Below are 18,431 nucleotides of genomic sequence, written 5' to 3' on the forward strand. Positions count from 1 at the left end.
CCTTCACTCCACATCCTCACAGCTCACCTGAACCCCTGGCCACCACTGACTTGTTCTCTATAATTTTGTTACAGTAAGTTGATTTTTATGACCCAGTAATGGTCATGACTGACAGTTTGAAAAATTCTGGAATCATTTCTTTCTGATAAAGATTGGTAGAAACTCAGAGATGCAAGTAAACAAGTGTGTGAAATCCCCGGACTTCTGATGAGCTAAGCTTGGTTTATCTTTATGTTTCCCCATAAAACATGTATTCAAGGTAAATATTTATCCATTGCCTAGATATTGGGCCTGCCAAAATCTAATTCCTCCCTTTTGCTAAGCTACAGTGAATCAACACTGTTCAGTGGCACTGTTTTAATTTCTAAATATCCTTTCAAAAATAGGCAATTAAACTGATTGCTTTTTAATGTTATTACATGTTTAAAGTAATGCTCCTAATCCATTTATGTTTGCTGCTGCTTCACCCAGGAGGAATTATGTATCCCACCCTCTCTGCACAGATCCACACACAAACACACAATCTTCAGTGTGTCCCAAGTATGGCACATTCTTAATATCCTTCATAATTAATTTGCTTTGCTTTGCTTTTTAGGGTCACACCTGCAGCATGTGGAAGTTCCCAGACTAGAGATTGAATTGGAGCTGTAGCTGCTGGCCTACACCACAGCCACAGCAATGCTAGATCTGAGCCGCATCTGCAACCTACATCACAGCTCACGGCAGCGCTGGATCCTTAACCCACTGAGCAAGGCCAGGGATCAAACCCGAGTCCTCATGGATACTAGTTGGGTTCTTTACTGCTGAGCTACACCGGAAACTTCCAATAATTAATATTCTTAATATTCAGAGCTGAAAGTAGCAGCTCTGATTTGTATTCCTATTCTCTTTGTTTTATCCTTCGTTATATTTCTTCACTTTTAAGATACCATTGATTAATAAGATTTGTAACTTTTTCTAGTGGAAAATAAACTACCATTTTAAATGGACACATTTATTTTTTTTAAGACTTTCTAGTTTAAAATGTTAAAATATGAAAAACTGAACACCCTAGAGTCAAAGTAATAAAGTATTTTATATACTTTTTATGTCTCCAGATTCTCTTTGACATACAAACATGTTAGTTTTATTTATTTCATTTTACTTTATTTTATTTTTTGTCTTTTTGCCGTTTCTTGGGCCGCTCCCACGGCATATGGAGGTTCCAAGGCTAGGGGTCTAATTGGAGCTATAGCGACCAGCCTACGCCAGAGCCACAGCAACTCGGGATCCAAGCCGTGTCTGCAACCTACACCACAGCTCATGGCAACGCTGGATCCTTAACCCACTGAGCAAGGCCAGGGATCGAACCCGCAACCTCGTGGTTCCTAGTTGGATTCATTAACCACTGAGCCACGATGGGAACTCCTTTTTTTAATACAAAGTTTTCTATTTATTTTCTCCCTTAAAAAATATGTCTTTGATTAGGCACTGGGTGCCACTGCTGAGATCAACCTCTTATTTGATAGCCACAGGCCCTGCTGTCTTCAGTCATAGGGTGTCTTCCACTGTGAGCACTTGCTGGGGACAGCCAGGTGGATGATTAGCAGAGTCATATCTGTCTAACTTAACGCAAATGGAGCCAGATGACCTGAGTCACACACCAAAAAAGAGCGAAAAGAATAAGTTCACAGTAAATAGTGCAGGTGATTGCACCTGTGATGTCACCTGGTGACATGGAGTTGAATGAGTGTTGGTCCCTCCTCTCCTTGTTCCTGGGATGCTCCTTACAGCACAGGAATCTTGCAGTGCTGAGTGTTATACCAACATTTAAAGACAGAGTTGTAGGAGTTCCCGTCGTGGCGCAGTGGTTAACGAATCCGACTAGGAACCATGAGGTTGCGGGTTCGGTCCCTGCCCTTGCTCAGTGGGTTAACGATCCGGCGTTGCCGTGAGCTGTGGTGTAGGTTGCAGACGCGGCTCAGTGGGTTAAGGATCTGGCATTGCCATGAGCAGCAATGTAGGTTGCAGATACAGCTTGGATCCTATGTTGCTGTGGCTGTGGTGTAGGCCGGCAGCTGCAGCTCCGAATTGACCCCTAGCCTTGGGAACTTTTGTATACCATGGTGCAGCTCTTAAAAAGACCAAAAAAAAAAAAAAGAGTAGTTTTTTTTTTTTTTTTTTTTTTTCTACGTTTATGGCTCCTAAGTCTTTTCTTGGTGCTCAGCTGAAGAAACCTACTCTTCTCTGGCAGGGGAGGAATTGGGAGACATTACTTCCGAGGTGGCCACCTGCTTCCTAGGTTGCTTTAAGAGATTCCCAAAGGGTAATTTTGACTCTCATTTTTACTTCATGCTCTAACTTTAAAACTCCACTTCTGTGTATGACACAACTCTACTTTTCTAGGAAAAACAGTATTGAACTCAAGTCTTCAGTAAGGATGACACATTTTTTTTTCTTTCTCTGCAGAAAATCTATATAATTTAATCTTCCCATTAAATCTTATTCAATTACCTTCCAATTTTGTCAATGTGGTCATAACACTGAAAATTTAACATAACTAGAAACCTCATTTGCTGTATAAATCTCTTAGATCAAATAAATTGAGCCATTGATTATCCTGTTTATAATGATAAATTCAAAAGTACTGTTGAATTTTATTTTTTATGTTTACTTTATGATTAACAAGAATGATGAGTTGGTTCAGAAATTTTTTTAGGTTAAACTGTATTTTCATCTGTGCCTTTTATCCAGTCATTTTCTCTCTCTTTAAACAGATAAGCAATTTAAAGAAAATTTTGAAGGGAATCCTGGATTACAATCATGAGGTAAGAACTTTTTTTTTCATTCTGCTTGGAAGTATTGCTATAGGATAATTTAATTTTACAATATTGTACAGTAGTTTCAAGTAAAGGAAAAATTAGCTCAAAATTAATAATCAGTTTTATCTTGCATTGTGTAATTTCTAGGATGTTTGAAAGAGCAGCTATTAGGTGGTTACTAGGTAAACTTTTCCACTGTACTATAACGGATGGTTTGCTGATCGTAAACTTCCCTCTCTACTGTCCATTAACTCTCTCCTTCCCTCTCTTACCTTCCATGAAGGTGGTTTACCATCCACATCCCTGCTACTTCCGTTTTATTCCTTGGCAAACCTCCATCCTTAGAGCAACTCAGTTTATCCTCTGGGTCTGCATCAGAACAGTCAAGACAGTGCTGTGCAGAAACAGGCAGTGAAAGTAGTTGTACTTTAAACTCCATGATCACAGATGTCAAATGGACACAACACAGTCTGGAAAACCTATATTATCTCCTCACTGTTTGCTCCCCACAAGCTCACCTGTGTTCAAACCTATCTCTATACTTAACTTATCTGTCTTCTTCATCTCAGTAACACTACCATCCACTCTACTGTCTGAGTCTAAACCTACAGATCATCCTGTAAGCCCTCCTTCTTTTGATGCATCAGCAGGACCTGTTACTTAAATCTCCATAATACCAGTTCCTCCTTCTCCGCCCTGTACCAGGCTGTCATTAGCCTTTGTTCAGATGTCTAGTGTCATCTAACTGGTGGCCCTGACTTCACTCTGCAGTCTACTCTCCACTCCCAAGCCAGGATGATTTCTAAGAATGAAAAAAAATTTTTTTTCCCTTTTTTTTGGCTGCCCCACAGCATATGGCATTCCCAGGCCAGGGATCAGATCCAAGCCGAGGTTTCAACCTACACCACAGCTTCGGCAATGCCAGATCCTTAACCTGCTGTGCCAGGCCAGGATCAAACCTGTGTCCTAAGACACCACTAATCCTGTTGTGCCACAGCAGAACTCCTAAAAATGAAAATTCGATTATGTCACAGTCGTCCTCAAAGTCATCCTCTGTAGTTTCCTCTTGCATTGAGAATGACATCCATGCTTCCTACCAGGAGCTACCAGATGCTTCATGACCCCTCTGACCGCCTCTTTCATAGCTCCACTCACCTCTAACACTGCAGCCACATTCATCCTGCTTTTGTGCTTTTAGGATCTTTTTTTTCACTGTAGGATTATCACAGAAACTTACCCGTTTGTCTGCATCTGTCATTTCATTTGGATCCAGTTTCCCCATAAAGGAATCCTCCATTTCCTTTCCTGATATAGGCGTCTTGTTATCAGCACTTTGGAGTCCCAGGGAGTGAAGGCGGCCAGGGGAATCCTGCTGCTGTGGGCGTGAACCTCATTTACTTTTTGTGCTTTCTACCTCCTCACCCGCCCCCCACCACCGCCCCATTTCAGAAGCCCCCAGGCTCTACTTCTCCAGCAAGCTCACATGTAGTCTTTCTGGGGGAGGTGGAGGGGTCGTAGCTCAGGGGACGTGCCATATACCAGGGACTAATAAGTTGCTGTAGCTCAAGAAAGATACAGGGCACATGGTGGGAGGTATACATGGAAATTGGGAGTAAGATTGACCAAGCAGCTGTGGCCTCAGCAGTGAGCTTCCAGTGTGGACAGACTAACCTCTTTCAGATATTTTATTTGGTCCTGCATCTGTAAATGCAATTCTCACCTCTTTATCTCTGTCCAGATTTTAGGGCAGCAGATTAATGACTTTACCCTTCCTGATGTGAACCTCATTGGAGAACATTCTGATGCCGCGGAGCTGGGAAGGATGCTGCAACTCATCTTGGGCTGTGCAGTGAACTGTGAACAGAAGCAAGGTAATTCACTGGAAGTTAGTGTGTGCCTGTAGAATAATGAAGAAAAGTAATACATGCTGTGTATTGTACATATAAATCACACGTGCAAACCACACTGTCTTCTTAAGGCCACCCTCACGGAATGCCACTTTCTACAATTTTACTAGTAATCTGTTAAGCTTAAAAAGAGTTTTATAAGTTTGAATAAATGTGATTATGATGACCCTTTTTCTGCAATGCTACATAATTCTTTGTGTAGTTTTTTTGTTTTTTGTTGCTTTTTTTTTTTTTTTTTAGCTGCACCCATGGCATATACAAGTTCCCAGGCCAGAGATCAGACCTGAGCCAAAGCAGTGACAAGGTCCAGCCAAATTCATTAATAATTAATCATAATTAATTGATAATACCAATCAGTTCAGCTGTGGGAACTTCAAATTAGATATTTTAGATTGCAAGTTTGAAGGGCTGATTTCATAAACACTTAGCTGAATTCATGCATTATGCTGGGGCTTGGAATACAGTGCCAGACAAGAGAGATGCAGCACCTGCCCCCATGGAACCTTGTAGTGGGGATAGGGGTCGGGGGCAGTAAGTAATGCCTCTCCTAACTGGTCTGAGAAGTGGCTGGTGTGGTGAAAGTGGAGTGTGATGGGGGACAGTGCAGGCTTGGTCTGGGGAAGGTGTCCAGGCACACGTTGCAGGGGGGATGGAGCGAGTGATCTGATTAGTAGAAACTGAGTATTAGAAAGACTTAGGCTCCCTCTGAGGTTATAAAAACCCACAACTCTAATTGGAGAGTAGTGAGGAGGGATCAGGACCCGGAAGCAGAAGGAAGGTAGGTGGGACTGTCCTAAATGATGGTGGCACCCACTCTACTGCGATTGACGTGGCCTTTGAAGAAGAGAGATTTTTTTTTTAAGCCCACAGGTATTTTTCTTGTTCTTCCTACTCCAGCCATGGTTATGCAAAACAGATTTTTATTAGCTCGTTGTCTTTACCTTTTTGTCCTGGTGATAAGTTTAGTAGTAGTCAACCTTGTTTTCTTGAAGCTGTGACTAGTTTTATTGGTCTCTGATTCAGGAATTTCTCTTTACACTGTATTTATTTCTCTCTAGCCACATTCCTTTTAGATTTTGGCATTCCGTGGTCTATAGTAAATTTTAGTTTGTTCATTGAGTTGAACTCAGGGATTAAAATGGGAGTTCCCTGATGGCTCAGCAGGTTAAGGATCCAGCATCACTGCTGTGGCTCAGGTCATTGCTGTGGCACAGGCTCAATCCCTGGCCCTAGAACTTCTGCATGCTGTGGGTGGGGCGAAAAAAAAAAAAAAAAGAAATAAGACATTTGCATTTTTAATATTGCTGAAATGTCTTAAATTTTTTTGTCAAAGATTAGAAAGATTGGTTTCAGTAAGAAGGTTCAAGCCACATTGAATCTCTAAGTAGATGCTTTGATTTTAAAAGGCAAATGAAAAATTATTTAATGTAGTTCATCTAATTCAGATAAGGATTTCATATGTATTTATTCTGTCAGGAGATTTATCAGCTCTTGACATGTATAGCTATTAAGAGTTGGCGAATTATTTATTACAGGGTGTGAGTAGGAGAAGACAAGGATGTTACCCATGTCCATAGTCCTGGGGGGAAGTAGTCATAATATTTGTTGAGCTTCTCACACAGACTGAGCACCTGTGTATAACACCTATGGTGAGTTTTTTCCTGAAAAGTATATAAATGATGAAACCTTTGAACAAGATTTTTTAACATCTTACTTGTCCAGAGGGCATTCTCTGCTCTGGGGGTGTGGAGAGCTAAGAACCAAATGGCATGAATTTCTGAGTTGCTCGGCGTTGCCAGTCACCACGCACTTAGGACACGTGGCATAAGCGGACCAAGGTAGCTGTGCGCTTGCACCTGACGCTGACTGAGGTGCCCAGCCCGTCCCCTCATTGGCAGAGTGATCGCCCGAGGAGTCAGTGGGACATGCGTGTGCATTTGCTTTGTGATCCAAAAAGCACTGCACAGACCAGGGCTTTCTCTTGAGAGGATGTTTTTAGTTCCTCGGAACTGAGGAGTAATTACTCGGAACGCTGGAAGGGCCTCCATTTCTCTTGGCTGACTTCTCAAATTGGGGCAAATAAACAGTGGGGAATCTGAAAAGACAAAGATTAGTAGTAAAAACACACTAGTAATAATATTTACTGTCTCCCTTCTGCCTGATAACAAAACAAACCCCTCTTTACAGATTGGAAAACTGAGACTTAAGTCTTATTTGACTTGCCCAGGATTTCTTGCTTGGGGGCGGCCAGATGAGGACAAACATTGTGCCTCTTCCACATTGTAACCTAATACTATTTGTGTTAAACTGCTGCAGTTTGGACCTAGAAGCTCAGTTCTCAGGATAAACTCCCTGACCTAGCCCACCTCATTCTCCAGCACTGCCTCCTGGATCTGCACCCTGTAATCATACATACTTGGATTTTGGACTTTTAACTTTTTTTTTTTTTCACTTTTCAAAAATTGTGCATTAATGTGGCTCTCATCATCATTTTATCATCTGGCATTTTACGGTGTTCGCGGGGAAGGGCCTTGACGTGGCAACACCGCTTCTTAACTAACGCTTCCCCTCTCACACCTGACTAACCTCCGCCTCCCGGTTCCAGTCACCGCCTCCACGTCCACCAGGCTGTCCTCAGTCTCCCTCCCACGATCAACCCGCTGCCGCCTCTGCCATGTTCACAGTCTTCCATTCTGAGCCCTGCTGGGCCAGCTCCTCTGCAACCTGGGGATTCTGCGCTTGGTTCCTTGTAGCCCAGTGCTCTTAGGATGCTCCTCACTAACACAACAAAACCAACAGAAAGCTGAGCTCAGACTCAAGGGATTTTTTTTTTTTTTTTTTTAACTAGATAACGATTTTGCTCTATTCCTACTTTTGGCCTAAGAACAGTGCCTGCAATGAAAGTATGTTGTATATTTTGCATGTATCGCCACACATTTGATTGGGTACAAGTATCCTTAGGGCAATACTTCTTTAAAAACCTGTTTTTGATTAACTAAAATCTTTGGCATTAACAACCAGAAAGTCATAATTAATACTGCTGTCAAAATTATTTCTTTTGGACAAAAAAAAAAAAAAAAAAAAAAAAAGGAGTTCCTGTCGTGGCGCAGTGGTTAACGAATCCGACTAGGAACCATGAGGTTGCGGGTTCGATCCCTGGCCTTGCTCTGTGGGTTAGGGATCCGGCGTTGCCGTGAGCTGTGGTGTAGGTTGCAGACGCGGCTCGGATCCCGCGTTGCTGTGGCCCTGGCGTAGGTCAGTGGCTACAGCTCCGATTAGACCCCTAGCCTGGGAACCTCCATATGCCGCAGGAGCGGCCCAAGAAATAGCAAAAAGACAAAAAAAAAAAAAAAAAAAAAATTATTTCTTTTTTTTTTTTTTAAATTACCTACCAAACAAAGGATTACAGCTTGACATTCCAAACACATGAGTCTCTTTACAGAAGTTCCCTGTAACAATTTCACAGTAAGACTCCATATAATATTAGCGTGTTTAGACAATTTTTCAGCGGTTTTGGGGGTGCATAGTGGGGAGAGGCTGGTTGAAGCTAAAATTTCCTAATGATTTTACTCTTTTAAATGTTTCTTATTAAAATACACTTACCAAATTGGTTGAAATCCAGCTGGCTTACTGATGTTTTTATGCCTGGATGCTGTCATCCATTGTTGAATTTGAAAACAATGAAAACTACTTCCAGGGCTTTTTTAGAAGGCAAGAAAAAATTTTTTTCAACTTTGTCGCTATTAATGACCAAGGAATCTTTCTCTTTTTCGGCAGTGGTGAGGGTAAGGTTGATGAGATTGATGCTTTAGCTTATTAGAGATGTGGGTCATTACTTTAAAGCCCAGGCTTATACAGTATTTAACTGTGATATCAATCTCTATCCTAAATTCATCTCAAATTTTTTGTCCTAAGCAGCTCTCAGTTTCACTTTTTTTTTAATGACAGAAAATATTAATATAGGAGTTATACACAATTCAGTGTTTTGATGTCACATAAGAATAAAACATAGATAAACACACTTCTATATATAAAATAACCAACAAGAACCTACTCTATAGCATAGGGAACCATATTCAGTATCTTATAATAACCTATAAGGGGAAAGAATCTGAAAAAGAAAAAAAATATATATATATATATATACACACACACACACATGTATGTATATATATACACATGTATACATACACGTATATGTGTATATATATATTCTGAATCACTATGCTGTACACCTGAAACTAACACAGCATTGTAAATCAACTATACTTCAATAAAAATGGAAGGAAGAACAAAGGAAAGAAAAACATCAAAAATGTTTAACATATAGCACAGAATAATGTCACAGATTTTTAGATCTTAGGAATAGTAATAACAGGGCCCTTTCCCTTCTTGGCTTTAGGTTTTACTGTTCCATTGCTTTATGTTCCCGAGATCCTCCATTCCTGCAACCTTTAGCTATAGCCTCAACTTTATAGCAGGGGGGTCGGAGGAGGCGGGGAAGTAATTATCTTAAAGAAAAATAAGTACTGTGATTATCAGCCTTTGCCTTACCTATGGCACAGATTTAACCACATGCAGGGATTTCCAAGGAAGAGTCAAAGCACAGGAGATGACTTCCGAGATACCCGAGGTGCTAGCCTTTACTCCATTGATTGCCTTTGACTTGAACAGTGACATTCCAGGTTGTTCTTGTTTTCAGAGTACATCCAAGCCATTATGATGATGGAGGAGTCTGTTCAGCATGTTGTCATGACAGCCATTCAGGAGGTACGTTGGACCTTTGTGCTTACTCCTTACGAGCAATTAAAGGAGCAGACACGAGTTTAAGTAATTGAAGCAGAAATTTTAAGAAGAGATTCTCCTACTTGTTTTTTGAGAATTTGGTCTTTACACTTAGGATATAGCTTATCTCATTTTTATGTAGATGTTAAACATTTATCTTGCAGGTATAGATATTCAGTAACTATTCCTCAATTTTTTAAATGCCCTAATGAATTAGAACTAGTAGACTAATTCCTAAAGCCATTGTAATATCTATCTTAAATCACAGTCTACCTCACACTTAAGTACTGGTGCCCTATTTGGAAGAAAACGGGTCTTCAGCTCCAGCCATACCTAAAGCAATTTCTCGATGAGTATTTATTGGAATCTATAGGAGGGAAAATTTTTTTTCGTCTACACTTCCAAGTTGTTAGCTGGAGGAGTTCCCATCATGACGCGGCGGAAACAAATCTGACTAGGAACGATGAGGTTGCGGGTTCAATCCCTGGCCTCACTCAGTGGGTTAAGAATCTGGGGCTGCTGTGAGCTGCGGTGTAGGTTGCAGACATGGCTCAAATCCCATGTTGCTGTGGCTGTGGTGTAGGCCACCAGCTGTAGCTCCCATTTGACCCCTAGCCTGGAAGCCTCCTTATGCCATGGGTGTGGCCCTAAAAAGCAAACAAAACAAAAACAAAAACAAAAAAAAACCAAGTTGTTGGCTGTGGCCTCTGTTAAACAAACAAAAACAGATTAACAAGAGAAAAGCATATAGGAATTGTCTTGTGGCACAGCAGGTTAAGGATCCAGTGTTGTCACTGCAGCAGCTCAGGTTGTTGCTGTGGCACGGATTCTATCCCTGACCAGGAACGTCCACATGCCAAACAGAGAGAGAGGCATACAAATGTATTTAATATAAGTTTTACACAACACAGGAGCCTTTATAAAGAAGCCCAAAGAAGTGTTTAAACCTGAGTGTTTCCATTGAAGATGAGGTGGGGAATAGAAGTCTCCTGGGAAAATGTGATAGAGCCAGGAAAGGGGAGCAGCAAGTCCTATTTGTGCAGATTGCTTTCTCATCCTCTGACTCTGGAGATAAAGATACTCCTTCTGTCTGAGTAAGGGCGGGCATCTCTCACACGAGGGATGGTCTCTGGACCTACATTAGAGGAAGGCCAGAAAATCTTTCCTGCACCTGCTCTTTCTCAGATTCCTTCAGCTTGAGATACTAGACGCGCCAAGGCATCGTATGCAGGGGTAGCATGTCCTGAGCGCCATCAAATGTCAAACATTGAACTGTAACAGTGAAATTAAATGCCGGAGTTACCGCTGCGGCTCAGCGATAACAAACCTGACTAGTATCCATGAGGATTCGGGTTCCATCCCTGGCCTCGCTCAGTGGGTTAAGGATCTGGAATTGCTGTGAGTTGCTGCATAGGTCGCAGAAGTGGCTTGGATCTCTAGTTGCTGTGGCTGTGGTATAGGCTGGCAGCTGCAGCTCCAATACAACCCCTCGCCTGGGGACTTCCATGTGCTTAAAAAGCAAAAAATTTTTTTAAAAAAAGAAAATATAGATTAATAAATAGTTGATCTTAGGATGTGAGAAAATTTTAGTCATAAAAGCAAGGAAAGAAACCTTTAAGGGAACTAGAAACAGCATAAAATATAAGTATGTAACCAACAGAAAAAAAAAAGTGCAGCAGACAAATAGGAAAAATGCTAAATGCTGTTCAAGATAGTGTTTTCTTTTAAATCTGACCAACTGACTATAAATCCAGAGGTTCCCATGACATCCTCAGATTTGATGATTTGCTGGAATGACTCACAGAACTGAGTAACAATGGCGGTTTTATTATAGCAGAAGGATACAAGTCAGAACCAGCCCCCACCCCCAGTGGAGGTCTGGGAGGGTCCCGAACCAGACGTCTCTGCTGTCCCCTCCTAGCGCGCATGTGACAGCATGCAGAGTGCTGCCATCCAGGGAAGCTCACTTGAGCTTTATTGGGTGTCATTATAAAGGTGTGATTGATTGGATCCTTAGGTTAAACCAAATCCAGCCCCACTCCCTCCTGCCAGAGGTTGATATCAAGTGGCTCAAAGCCCCAACCCTCTAATACATGATTGGGATTTCTGGCATCACCGGCCCCCAACCATTTACCTTCCAGCTTAGACTGCTAGGGGCCCGCCATGGATGACAAAGACACTCGTCAGGGACATTTCAGAGATCTGGACGCTGCCTCCCAGTAACTGGGGACAGAGGTCAGCCAGAGTCTTGATTATGCGGGACCTTTCAAGAAAACAAAGCTTTTAATAGATGATCAGTTTGGCAGTCAACACTGATGGCAGGAAGGTAAACTCTTTTTTGTCACGGAAGACACAAGGTCTTGAGTGTTAAAATAACAAAAAGACAATCACCCAAGCACGATGCAAATTTACTTACTCTTAAGTGGCCGTGGGTTGGCTCTGTGGTCACCAGGGACCCAGTTTTCTTGCATCTTGTTGTCCGCCCTCCTTAACGCGGGATTCCCACCTATGGTCAGCTGTGGCTCTGGGCGTCCAGCCCTCACATTCATGCTCCAGCCAGCATTTCCTCTTCGTTAACTTCCAGGAATTCTCCGTCTTGTTATCCTGCTGTTGCGCACATGGCCTCATGGGGAACCTGGGAAATGTGGTCGTCACTCCAGGTAGTCATGGGCTGAGCCAGAATTTGAGGATTCTGTTACTAAGCAAAAATGAGCAAAATAACAAGGGGGCTGCTAACAGTTCTGCCTTACTCTAATTGGTCCTGTAATTCCACTTTTAAGAATTTACCCTGAGGAAATCTGAAATACAAAGAATAGTAGCGAAATGGGATCCATGGCGTCTTGGGAGCACTGGGATGCAGGTTCGATCCCCAGCCCAGCACAGTAGTTTAAGGACCTGGCGTTGCCACAGCTGAGGTCTCAATTTGCAGGCTCGGATCTGATCCCTGGCCCGGGAACTCCATATGCTGCAGGGCAGCCAAAAAAGAAAAGAAAAAAAAGATACAATAGTGATGATGATAATAATAATAGTAACACTCATCTAGCACCTATTATGTAGTGCTGGTACTAAGCACATTGCATCTACTAACTCATTTAAAATTCAATACCGCTGTAATTTGTGCTTCTGAAACGTACACATAAAGTAAGTGTATTTTACCACAATTTTAACAGTGAAAAAAAAGTCAACTACAATCCTTTGAAGTATGTACTGTTATTGTCCCCATTTTAGAAAGGAGGAACCTGAGGCCTAGACAGTGTGAATAACCTGCTCAGGTTCACATGGGAAGTAGCAGCAGAGTTAGAATCTGGGTCAAATCAGAGCCCCCTCCATAATGCTGTGCTGTGTCACTGCAAGATTATCTCAGCCTTATTTTCTGGTGCTGAAACCTCAGAAAGAACCTAACTGCCCATCAGTAGGAGAATGGACAAATTATGGTGCACTAATATATTGACATACTATGTGGGCATTAAAGCATGTTTTTTGGAAAGAATATTAGGTTAAAAAGGTAGGATACAGAGCACATGAACAGTATAATCCCATTCTTGTTAAAAATTAAGCTGAGTGAAAAGAAATAAACTTTCCAAAACAGTTGGATGTTTTCTAGCCTTTTCTGTATTTTCCTGTTTTTCTATAATAACAAGTTATTGTATCTTTAATCAGGATTTTTAAAGATTAAAATCTGTGACTGGGTGATTCTCACTCTTACGAATTTATCCTGAGGAATTATTTAGACATTCAGACCAGGATTGTGCACAACAGTGTTTACAACTCTTTTATAGTGACCATCTTAAAATAATAGAAATGTAAGAACATGGATATCCATTGGTAAGCAGGTGTTTAAATTATAGTACTCAGGAGTTCCCATCGTGGCACAGTGGAAACAAATCCAACTAGGAACTATGAGGTTGTGGGTTTGATCCCTGACCTCGCTCAGTGGGTTAAAGATCTGGCATTGCCGTGAGCTGTGGTGTAGGTTGCAGATATGGCTCAGATGTAATGTTGCTGTGGCTGTCGCTTAGGCCGGCAGCTGCAGCTCCGATTAGACCCCTGGCCTGGGAACCTCCATATGCCACAGATAAAGAAAAAGAAAAAAAAAAAATTATAGTACTCTATCCCATGGAATATGATATAGCTGATAAAAATTTGTAACCAAAACAAGGTATCTTTTGGGAATTCCCATCATGGCTCAGAGGAAACAAATCTGACTAGTATCCATGAGGGTACGAGTTTGATCCCTGGCCTCATTCAGTGGGTTAAGGATCCAGAATTGCCATGAGTGTAGGTCACATGCGTCTCGGAGCCAATGTTGCTGTGGCTGTGGTGAAGGCTGGCAGCTACAGCACTGATTTGACCCCTAATCTGGGACCTTCCATATGCCGAGGGTGGGGGCCTAAAAAGGAAAAGGGAAAAAAAAAGTACATACAATTAGATTTCCAGATGATATGTCTGTTATGTGCATCTTCATTTTAGTCATTTAGCAAATACTTACTGAGCACCTGGAATGCAGCAAGAATGGTAATAGGCCCTCAGGGCACAACTGTGGATGAGATAGACACGGTCTCTTGTCTCACAAAGTCTTAAGTCTATAGGAAATAACAGCCAAACGAGCAATTAGATACATCAAAAGCATTCAAAATGAGAAGTACCACCTTGGGGAAATGATAGGAGTACCTCAAGGTGTATCTGACTCCTTTTGGTGGCCTTCAGGAGGCTTCTCAGAGAACAAGGCATGTAGCTGAGCACTGGAGGACAGATGAGGTGAGGCTGAGGTACACACTGTCCAGCAGCCCAGGGGGCAGGAGCGGCAAGGGGGTGCTGAAAGCCTTGGCAGAGGAGTGAGGGGAGGTGCTCAGTGGGACAAGAGCCCTGAGATCAGTAGGATGCTGAGCTCTTCTGTTTAAAAAGTTAGAATTTTGGAAAGCAGCGAATAGGTTTGTAAGAAGACAATGCATTTACATCTGTATTTGAGAAAATCCATGCAATGAGATTGGAGTGAAGGAAGAGAAGGCTAGCAAAAGGGAGAGCAGTTGAGACCATCATAATGATCCAGTGAGGAATGGTGGTATCTTGAGCCAGGCCACGGCAGTCAGGGGTTGGAGGGGGCAGGGGTGGGGAGGAGGCAGACAGATTTGAGCATTGTCAGAGCTTCCGTCAAGAGGCTGACCGATCCAGCCGGAATTGAAGGAGGCTTTGTAAGATGATAGTCTGTGTGTCTTTATTCACGTGCTACTAACTTTGATTCTTTTCTCTGATGGGGTGAAATACACATAACAAAATTTGTCATTCTCAAGGTTTTTTGTTTTTTGTTTTTTGGTTTTTTTTGTCTTTTTGCCATTTCTTGGGCCGCTCCAGCGGCATACGGAGGTTCCCAGGCTAGGGATCGAATCGGAGCTGTAGCTGCCAGCCTACACCAGAGCCACAGCAACGCAGGATCCGAGCCGCGTCTGCAGTCTACACCACAGCTCACGGCAACGCCAGATCCTTAACCCACTGAGCAAGGGCAGGGATCGAACCCACAACCTCATGGTTCCTAGTCGGATTCGTTAACCACTGCGCCACAACGGGAACTCCTCAAGGTTGCATGGTGTGGGGGCACCACATTGTGTTTATCTTTTCATCAGTTGATGGACATTTGAGTTGTTTTCACCCTTTGGATATCATGAATAGTACTCTGTGAATGTGAGTGTATAGGAATTTTTCTTTTTTTTTTGAACTCTTGTTTTTAATTCTGGGGTATTTTTTTAATTTGGGGGTATATACTCAGAAATTGAATTACTGGGTCCTGTGGTAATCCTGCGTTTAACTTTTTGAGGCAGTGCCAGCATGTTTTCCACAGCTGCTGCACCATTTTACATTCCCACCAGCAATGCACTGAGGATTCTAACTTCTCCACGTCCTTGTCAGCCCTTGTTACTGTTCATCTTCTTCACAAGAGCCATCCTAGGGGATGTGAAGTGTTTTCTCATTGTGGCTTATTTATATGTCTGAGGACAGATGATGCTGATTGTCTTTTCATGTGTTTATTGGCCATTTTTGAGTTCTCTTCTTTGGAGACATGTGAATGGTAGTCACATAGATTTTTAGTCTTTTAATTCTTTAAATGTTAGCTGGAAAGCGCCTCAAGAAGGAGTAAGAAAGAGGTTGAGGTATGGAGAGAGGACCATGATAGTACAAGTTCTGTGATAATGGTACACAGTCTAAGAGAACAGTTGAGAGTGTAAGTGGAGGGGACGGGAAGAATCACACTTGTATTAAAATAAAACTGAAGAAGGAAGGATGGCACAAATGCAGCCAATCTTGTAGATTAACATACAGGCAGTGGGGGAATTTCTTATCTGGTGGCACAGTTTTCTGATGAAGGGTAGTGAGGAGTTGGTGAGGTTTGAGAGGTAGGAAAGGTTTGGAATAATCTCTAAAGGAAATGAGACTGCTGATTAGGGAGGTGTAGCTGTACTTTGGGGACAACTTGAAAGGCTCCACTGAGATTGGATACTGCATATTTTACATGAACATGAAATTGTGCTTTATGGTTTCAAAATATTCTTACCCATTGAGTACTTAGAAGTCAAGGTTTACGGCCAGAAGAGAGGTAGTTGGATTGGTTATGGATTGAGATTTTGCCTGGGAGAAGGTATTATTAAGATAAGAAAACTGATTATATTGACAAAAGTCATCGAACAATAGACCATGAAGCCTAGGCAAGAAAGAGAAGGTAACTGATTATGATGAACCATGTAAGCTAAAGTACAGAGCAGGAGATTTTCAAAAAGAAGGTGATGATGTTGGCAGGAGAAAGAGGAGTACACTTTAGGCAGACAAAGCAAAGTGGAGAAGAAAATGAGTAGAAACCAGGGAGAAAGCAGGAGGCACAGGGCCTGGAGGCTCTGGCCCACCATGGTTGGCCGAGAGAAGGCTGTTCAGGGCTGGGGGCCAGGGTTTTATTCACAGAGGTTACTGTGTGAGAACTAACATGTAACAGTGGGGACAGGAAAAAGACTGGGAGAAAACTCCTCCACTCCCCCACAACTCCAGTCTCTGAATCAGACACTTCCTTTCTAAGTGTTTGTCACACCCCTTTTCACATGGTACTGTATATCTTTCTTTCTTTCTTTTTTTTTTTTTTTGTTTTGCTTTTTAGAGCCACACCTGCAGCATATGGAAATTCCTGGGTTAGGGGTCAAATTGGAGCTTCAGCTGCCAGCCACGCAGGATCCAAGCCACATCTGTGACCTACACCACGGCTCACGGCAACACCAGATCCTCAACCCACTGAGCCAGGCCAGGGATCAAACCAGCACCATCGTGGATACTAGTCGGATACGTTTCCACTGCACCACAATGGGAGCTCCCTGTATGTGTCTTTCTTACTTGAGCTTGTCCCTTGTCCATGGCACAGGGACCTTCTTAAATATTTCAGAATTATAGAGGTGATTATTCCTAGATTGTAGAATAATGGATTATTTTATCTTCTCTACATTGAGTGTTATTTTTTCAATTAGGAGAAAAATCTTTAAAACATCTTTTAATTCATATTCTTACCTAAAAAATTGAAGCTGTATTTTTTTTTTTTTTTCTTTCTGAGGGCCCCCCCCCCCACCCAAGTTATGCTCAGGGACTTTCACTCTTCTCACGACAGAAGTGTCCTGAGTTCTGCGGTGCTCAGATTTCAGTGCGCAAACTGGGCCCTCACCCCAGGCCCTCACCCCGGCGTCTCTCATTCAGTAAATCTGGGAGGGGCCCATACATTTGCATTTCTGACAAGTTCCTGGGCAGTGCTGAAGTTGTTGGCTTGGGGACCTCCTGTTGAGAACCCCTGTAGCAGGGAGAAAGGTACAGCTGAGCATAACATCTCAGTTCTTTAGAGGAGGGGCTGCAGGCTGAAATGACAAGACTCTCAACGGTATGTCCCCACGTTTCTAACTGTCCCTCTCCTTTGTCCTTCAGACAGAACATAAGGGGACAGTAGACAACTGGGACATTTGAATCTGCCCCTGACATTTGTCACAGTCAGAATTTTCTTCCCTCCTCCCAAACCCTCACACACCCTTTGGATCTTCTCTTTGCTACACAAGGGTGAGAGGCCGAGACCTTGGTGTGTGTGTGTGTGTGTGTGTGTGTGTGTGTGTGTGTGTGTGTGTGTGTGTGTGTGTGTGTGTGTGTGAGTCATCATTGAACATTAGCGCTGAATTTTGGCTGGTACTGATGTGGCCCACATTTAGTCTTCAGAAACAAATAGTTACTTACTGTTGCTTTTTTTTTTTTTTTTTTTTTTTTTTTACTGAAAACTTACTGTTTTGAAATATTTAGCCACATTTTAACTTAAAGACTTGTCTTTTCAGTGGTAAGAATAAATAATCCTTGACTCTCATGACTAGCCCTGTGGTGAAAATACACACCAGAATCTCAACTGAGATTTTCAGTGAAGGCTCACCCTGCAGTGAAACAAAGCCCCAGACTGAAGGCTTCAGTGTATAAGAAAATGTTCCCTTTACATTAGTGTTTTCATTGTAATTTTTGTAATTCCATGGCAGCTGGGTATTCATGTTTGCTGCGTAAGTGTATATATGGAATGTCTTTTTTGGTCTCATGGTTGTAATCATCTAAACTTTCATTTCAGCTGATGAGTAAAGAGTCTCCTGTCTCTGCTGGAAATGATGCCTACGTTGACCTTGATCGCCAGGTACCAAATCTTGCATTGTTTCTAATCCATGCAGAAACTGAAGGGTAAACTGTAGCTATTGATGAAAAGACTGTCGCCATTGAAATTGCTCGAAATATATTGGTATAATTCTTTATTTTTTACCTAAAAATTCAAGAATCTGAGCTACTTTACTAGTGGATATTACACTTTGTAATTTAATCTGTAATTTTAATTAACATTATTGTATAACCCACTTTAAATGAACTTCTTTAACTTAGTGTAATTTGTGTTTCCATT

General features: G+C 42.1%; 1 protein-coding gene across 5 annotated transcripts in view; it reads left to right on the plus strand.

The window, feature by feature from the left end:
- Positions 1 to 18,431, plus strand: part of HOOK3 (hook microtubule tethering protein 3) — a 101,190-nt gene that overhangs the window by 27,651 nt on the left and 55,108 nt on the right. For 2 of the 5 annotated variants that reach the window (XM_021077847.1, XM_021077846.1), the window contains exons 4-7: positions 2,757 to 2,807; positions 4,540 to 4,672; positions 9,411 to 9,478; positions 18,111 to 18,173. In XM_021077847.1, coding sequence (XP_020933506.1) covers positions 2,757 to 2,807; positions 4,540 to 4,672; positions 9,411 to 9,478; positions 18,111 to 18,173 — 315 coding nt within the window. Of the gene's footprint in view, positions 1 to 2,233; positions 2,306 to 2,385; positions 2,414 to 2,756; positions 2,808 to 4,539; positions 4,673 to 9,410; positions 9,479 to 18,110; positions 18,174 to 18,431 lie in introns of those variants that run through there. The other 3 variants (XM_021077850.1, XM_021077848.1, XM_021077849.1) reach the window with 3 other exon arrangements.

The sequence above is a fragment of the Sus scrofa genome, chromosome 17, assembly GCF_000003025.6.
Source record: "Sus scrofa isolate TJ Tabasco breed Duroc chromosome 17, Sscrofa11.1, whole genome shotgun sequence".
Classification (NCBI taxonomy): Eukaryota; Metazoa; Chordata; class Mammalia; order Artiodactyla; family Suidae; genus Sus; species Sus scrofa.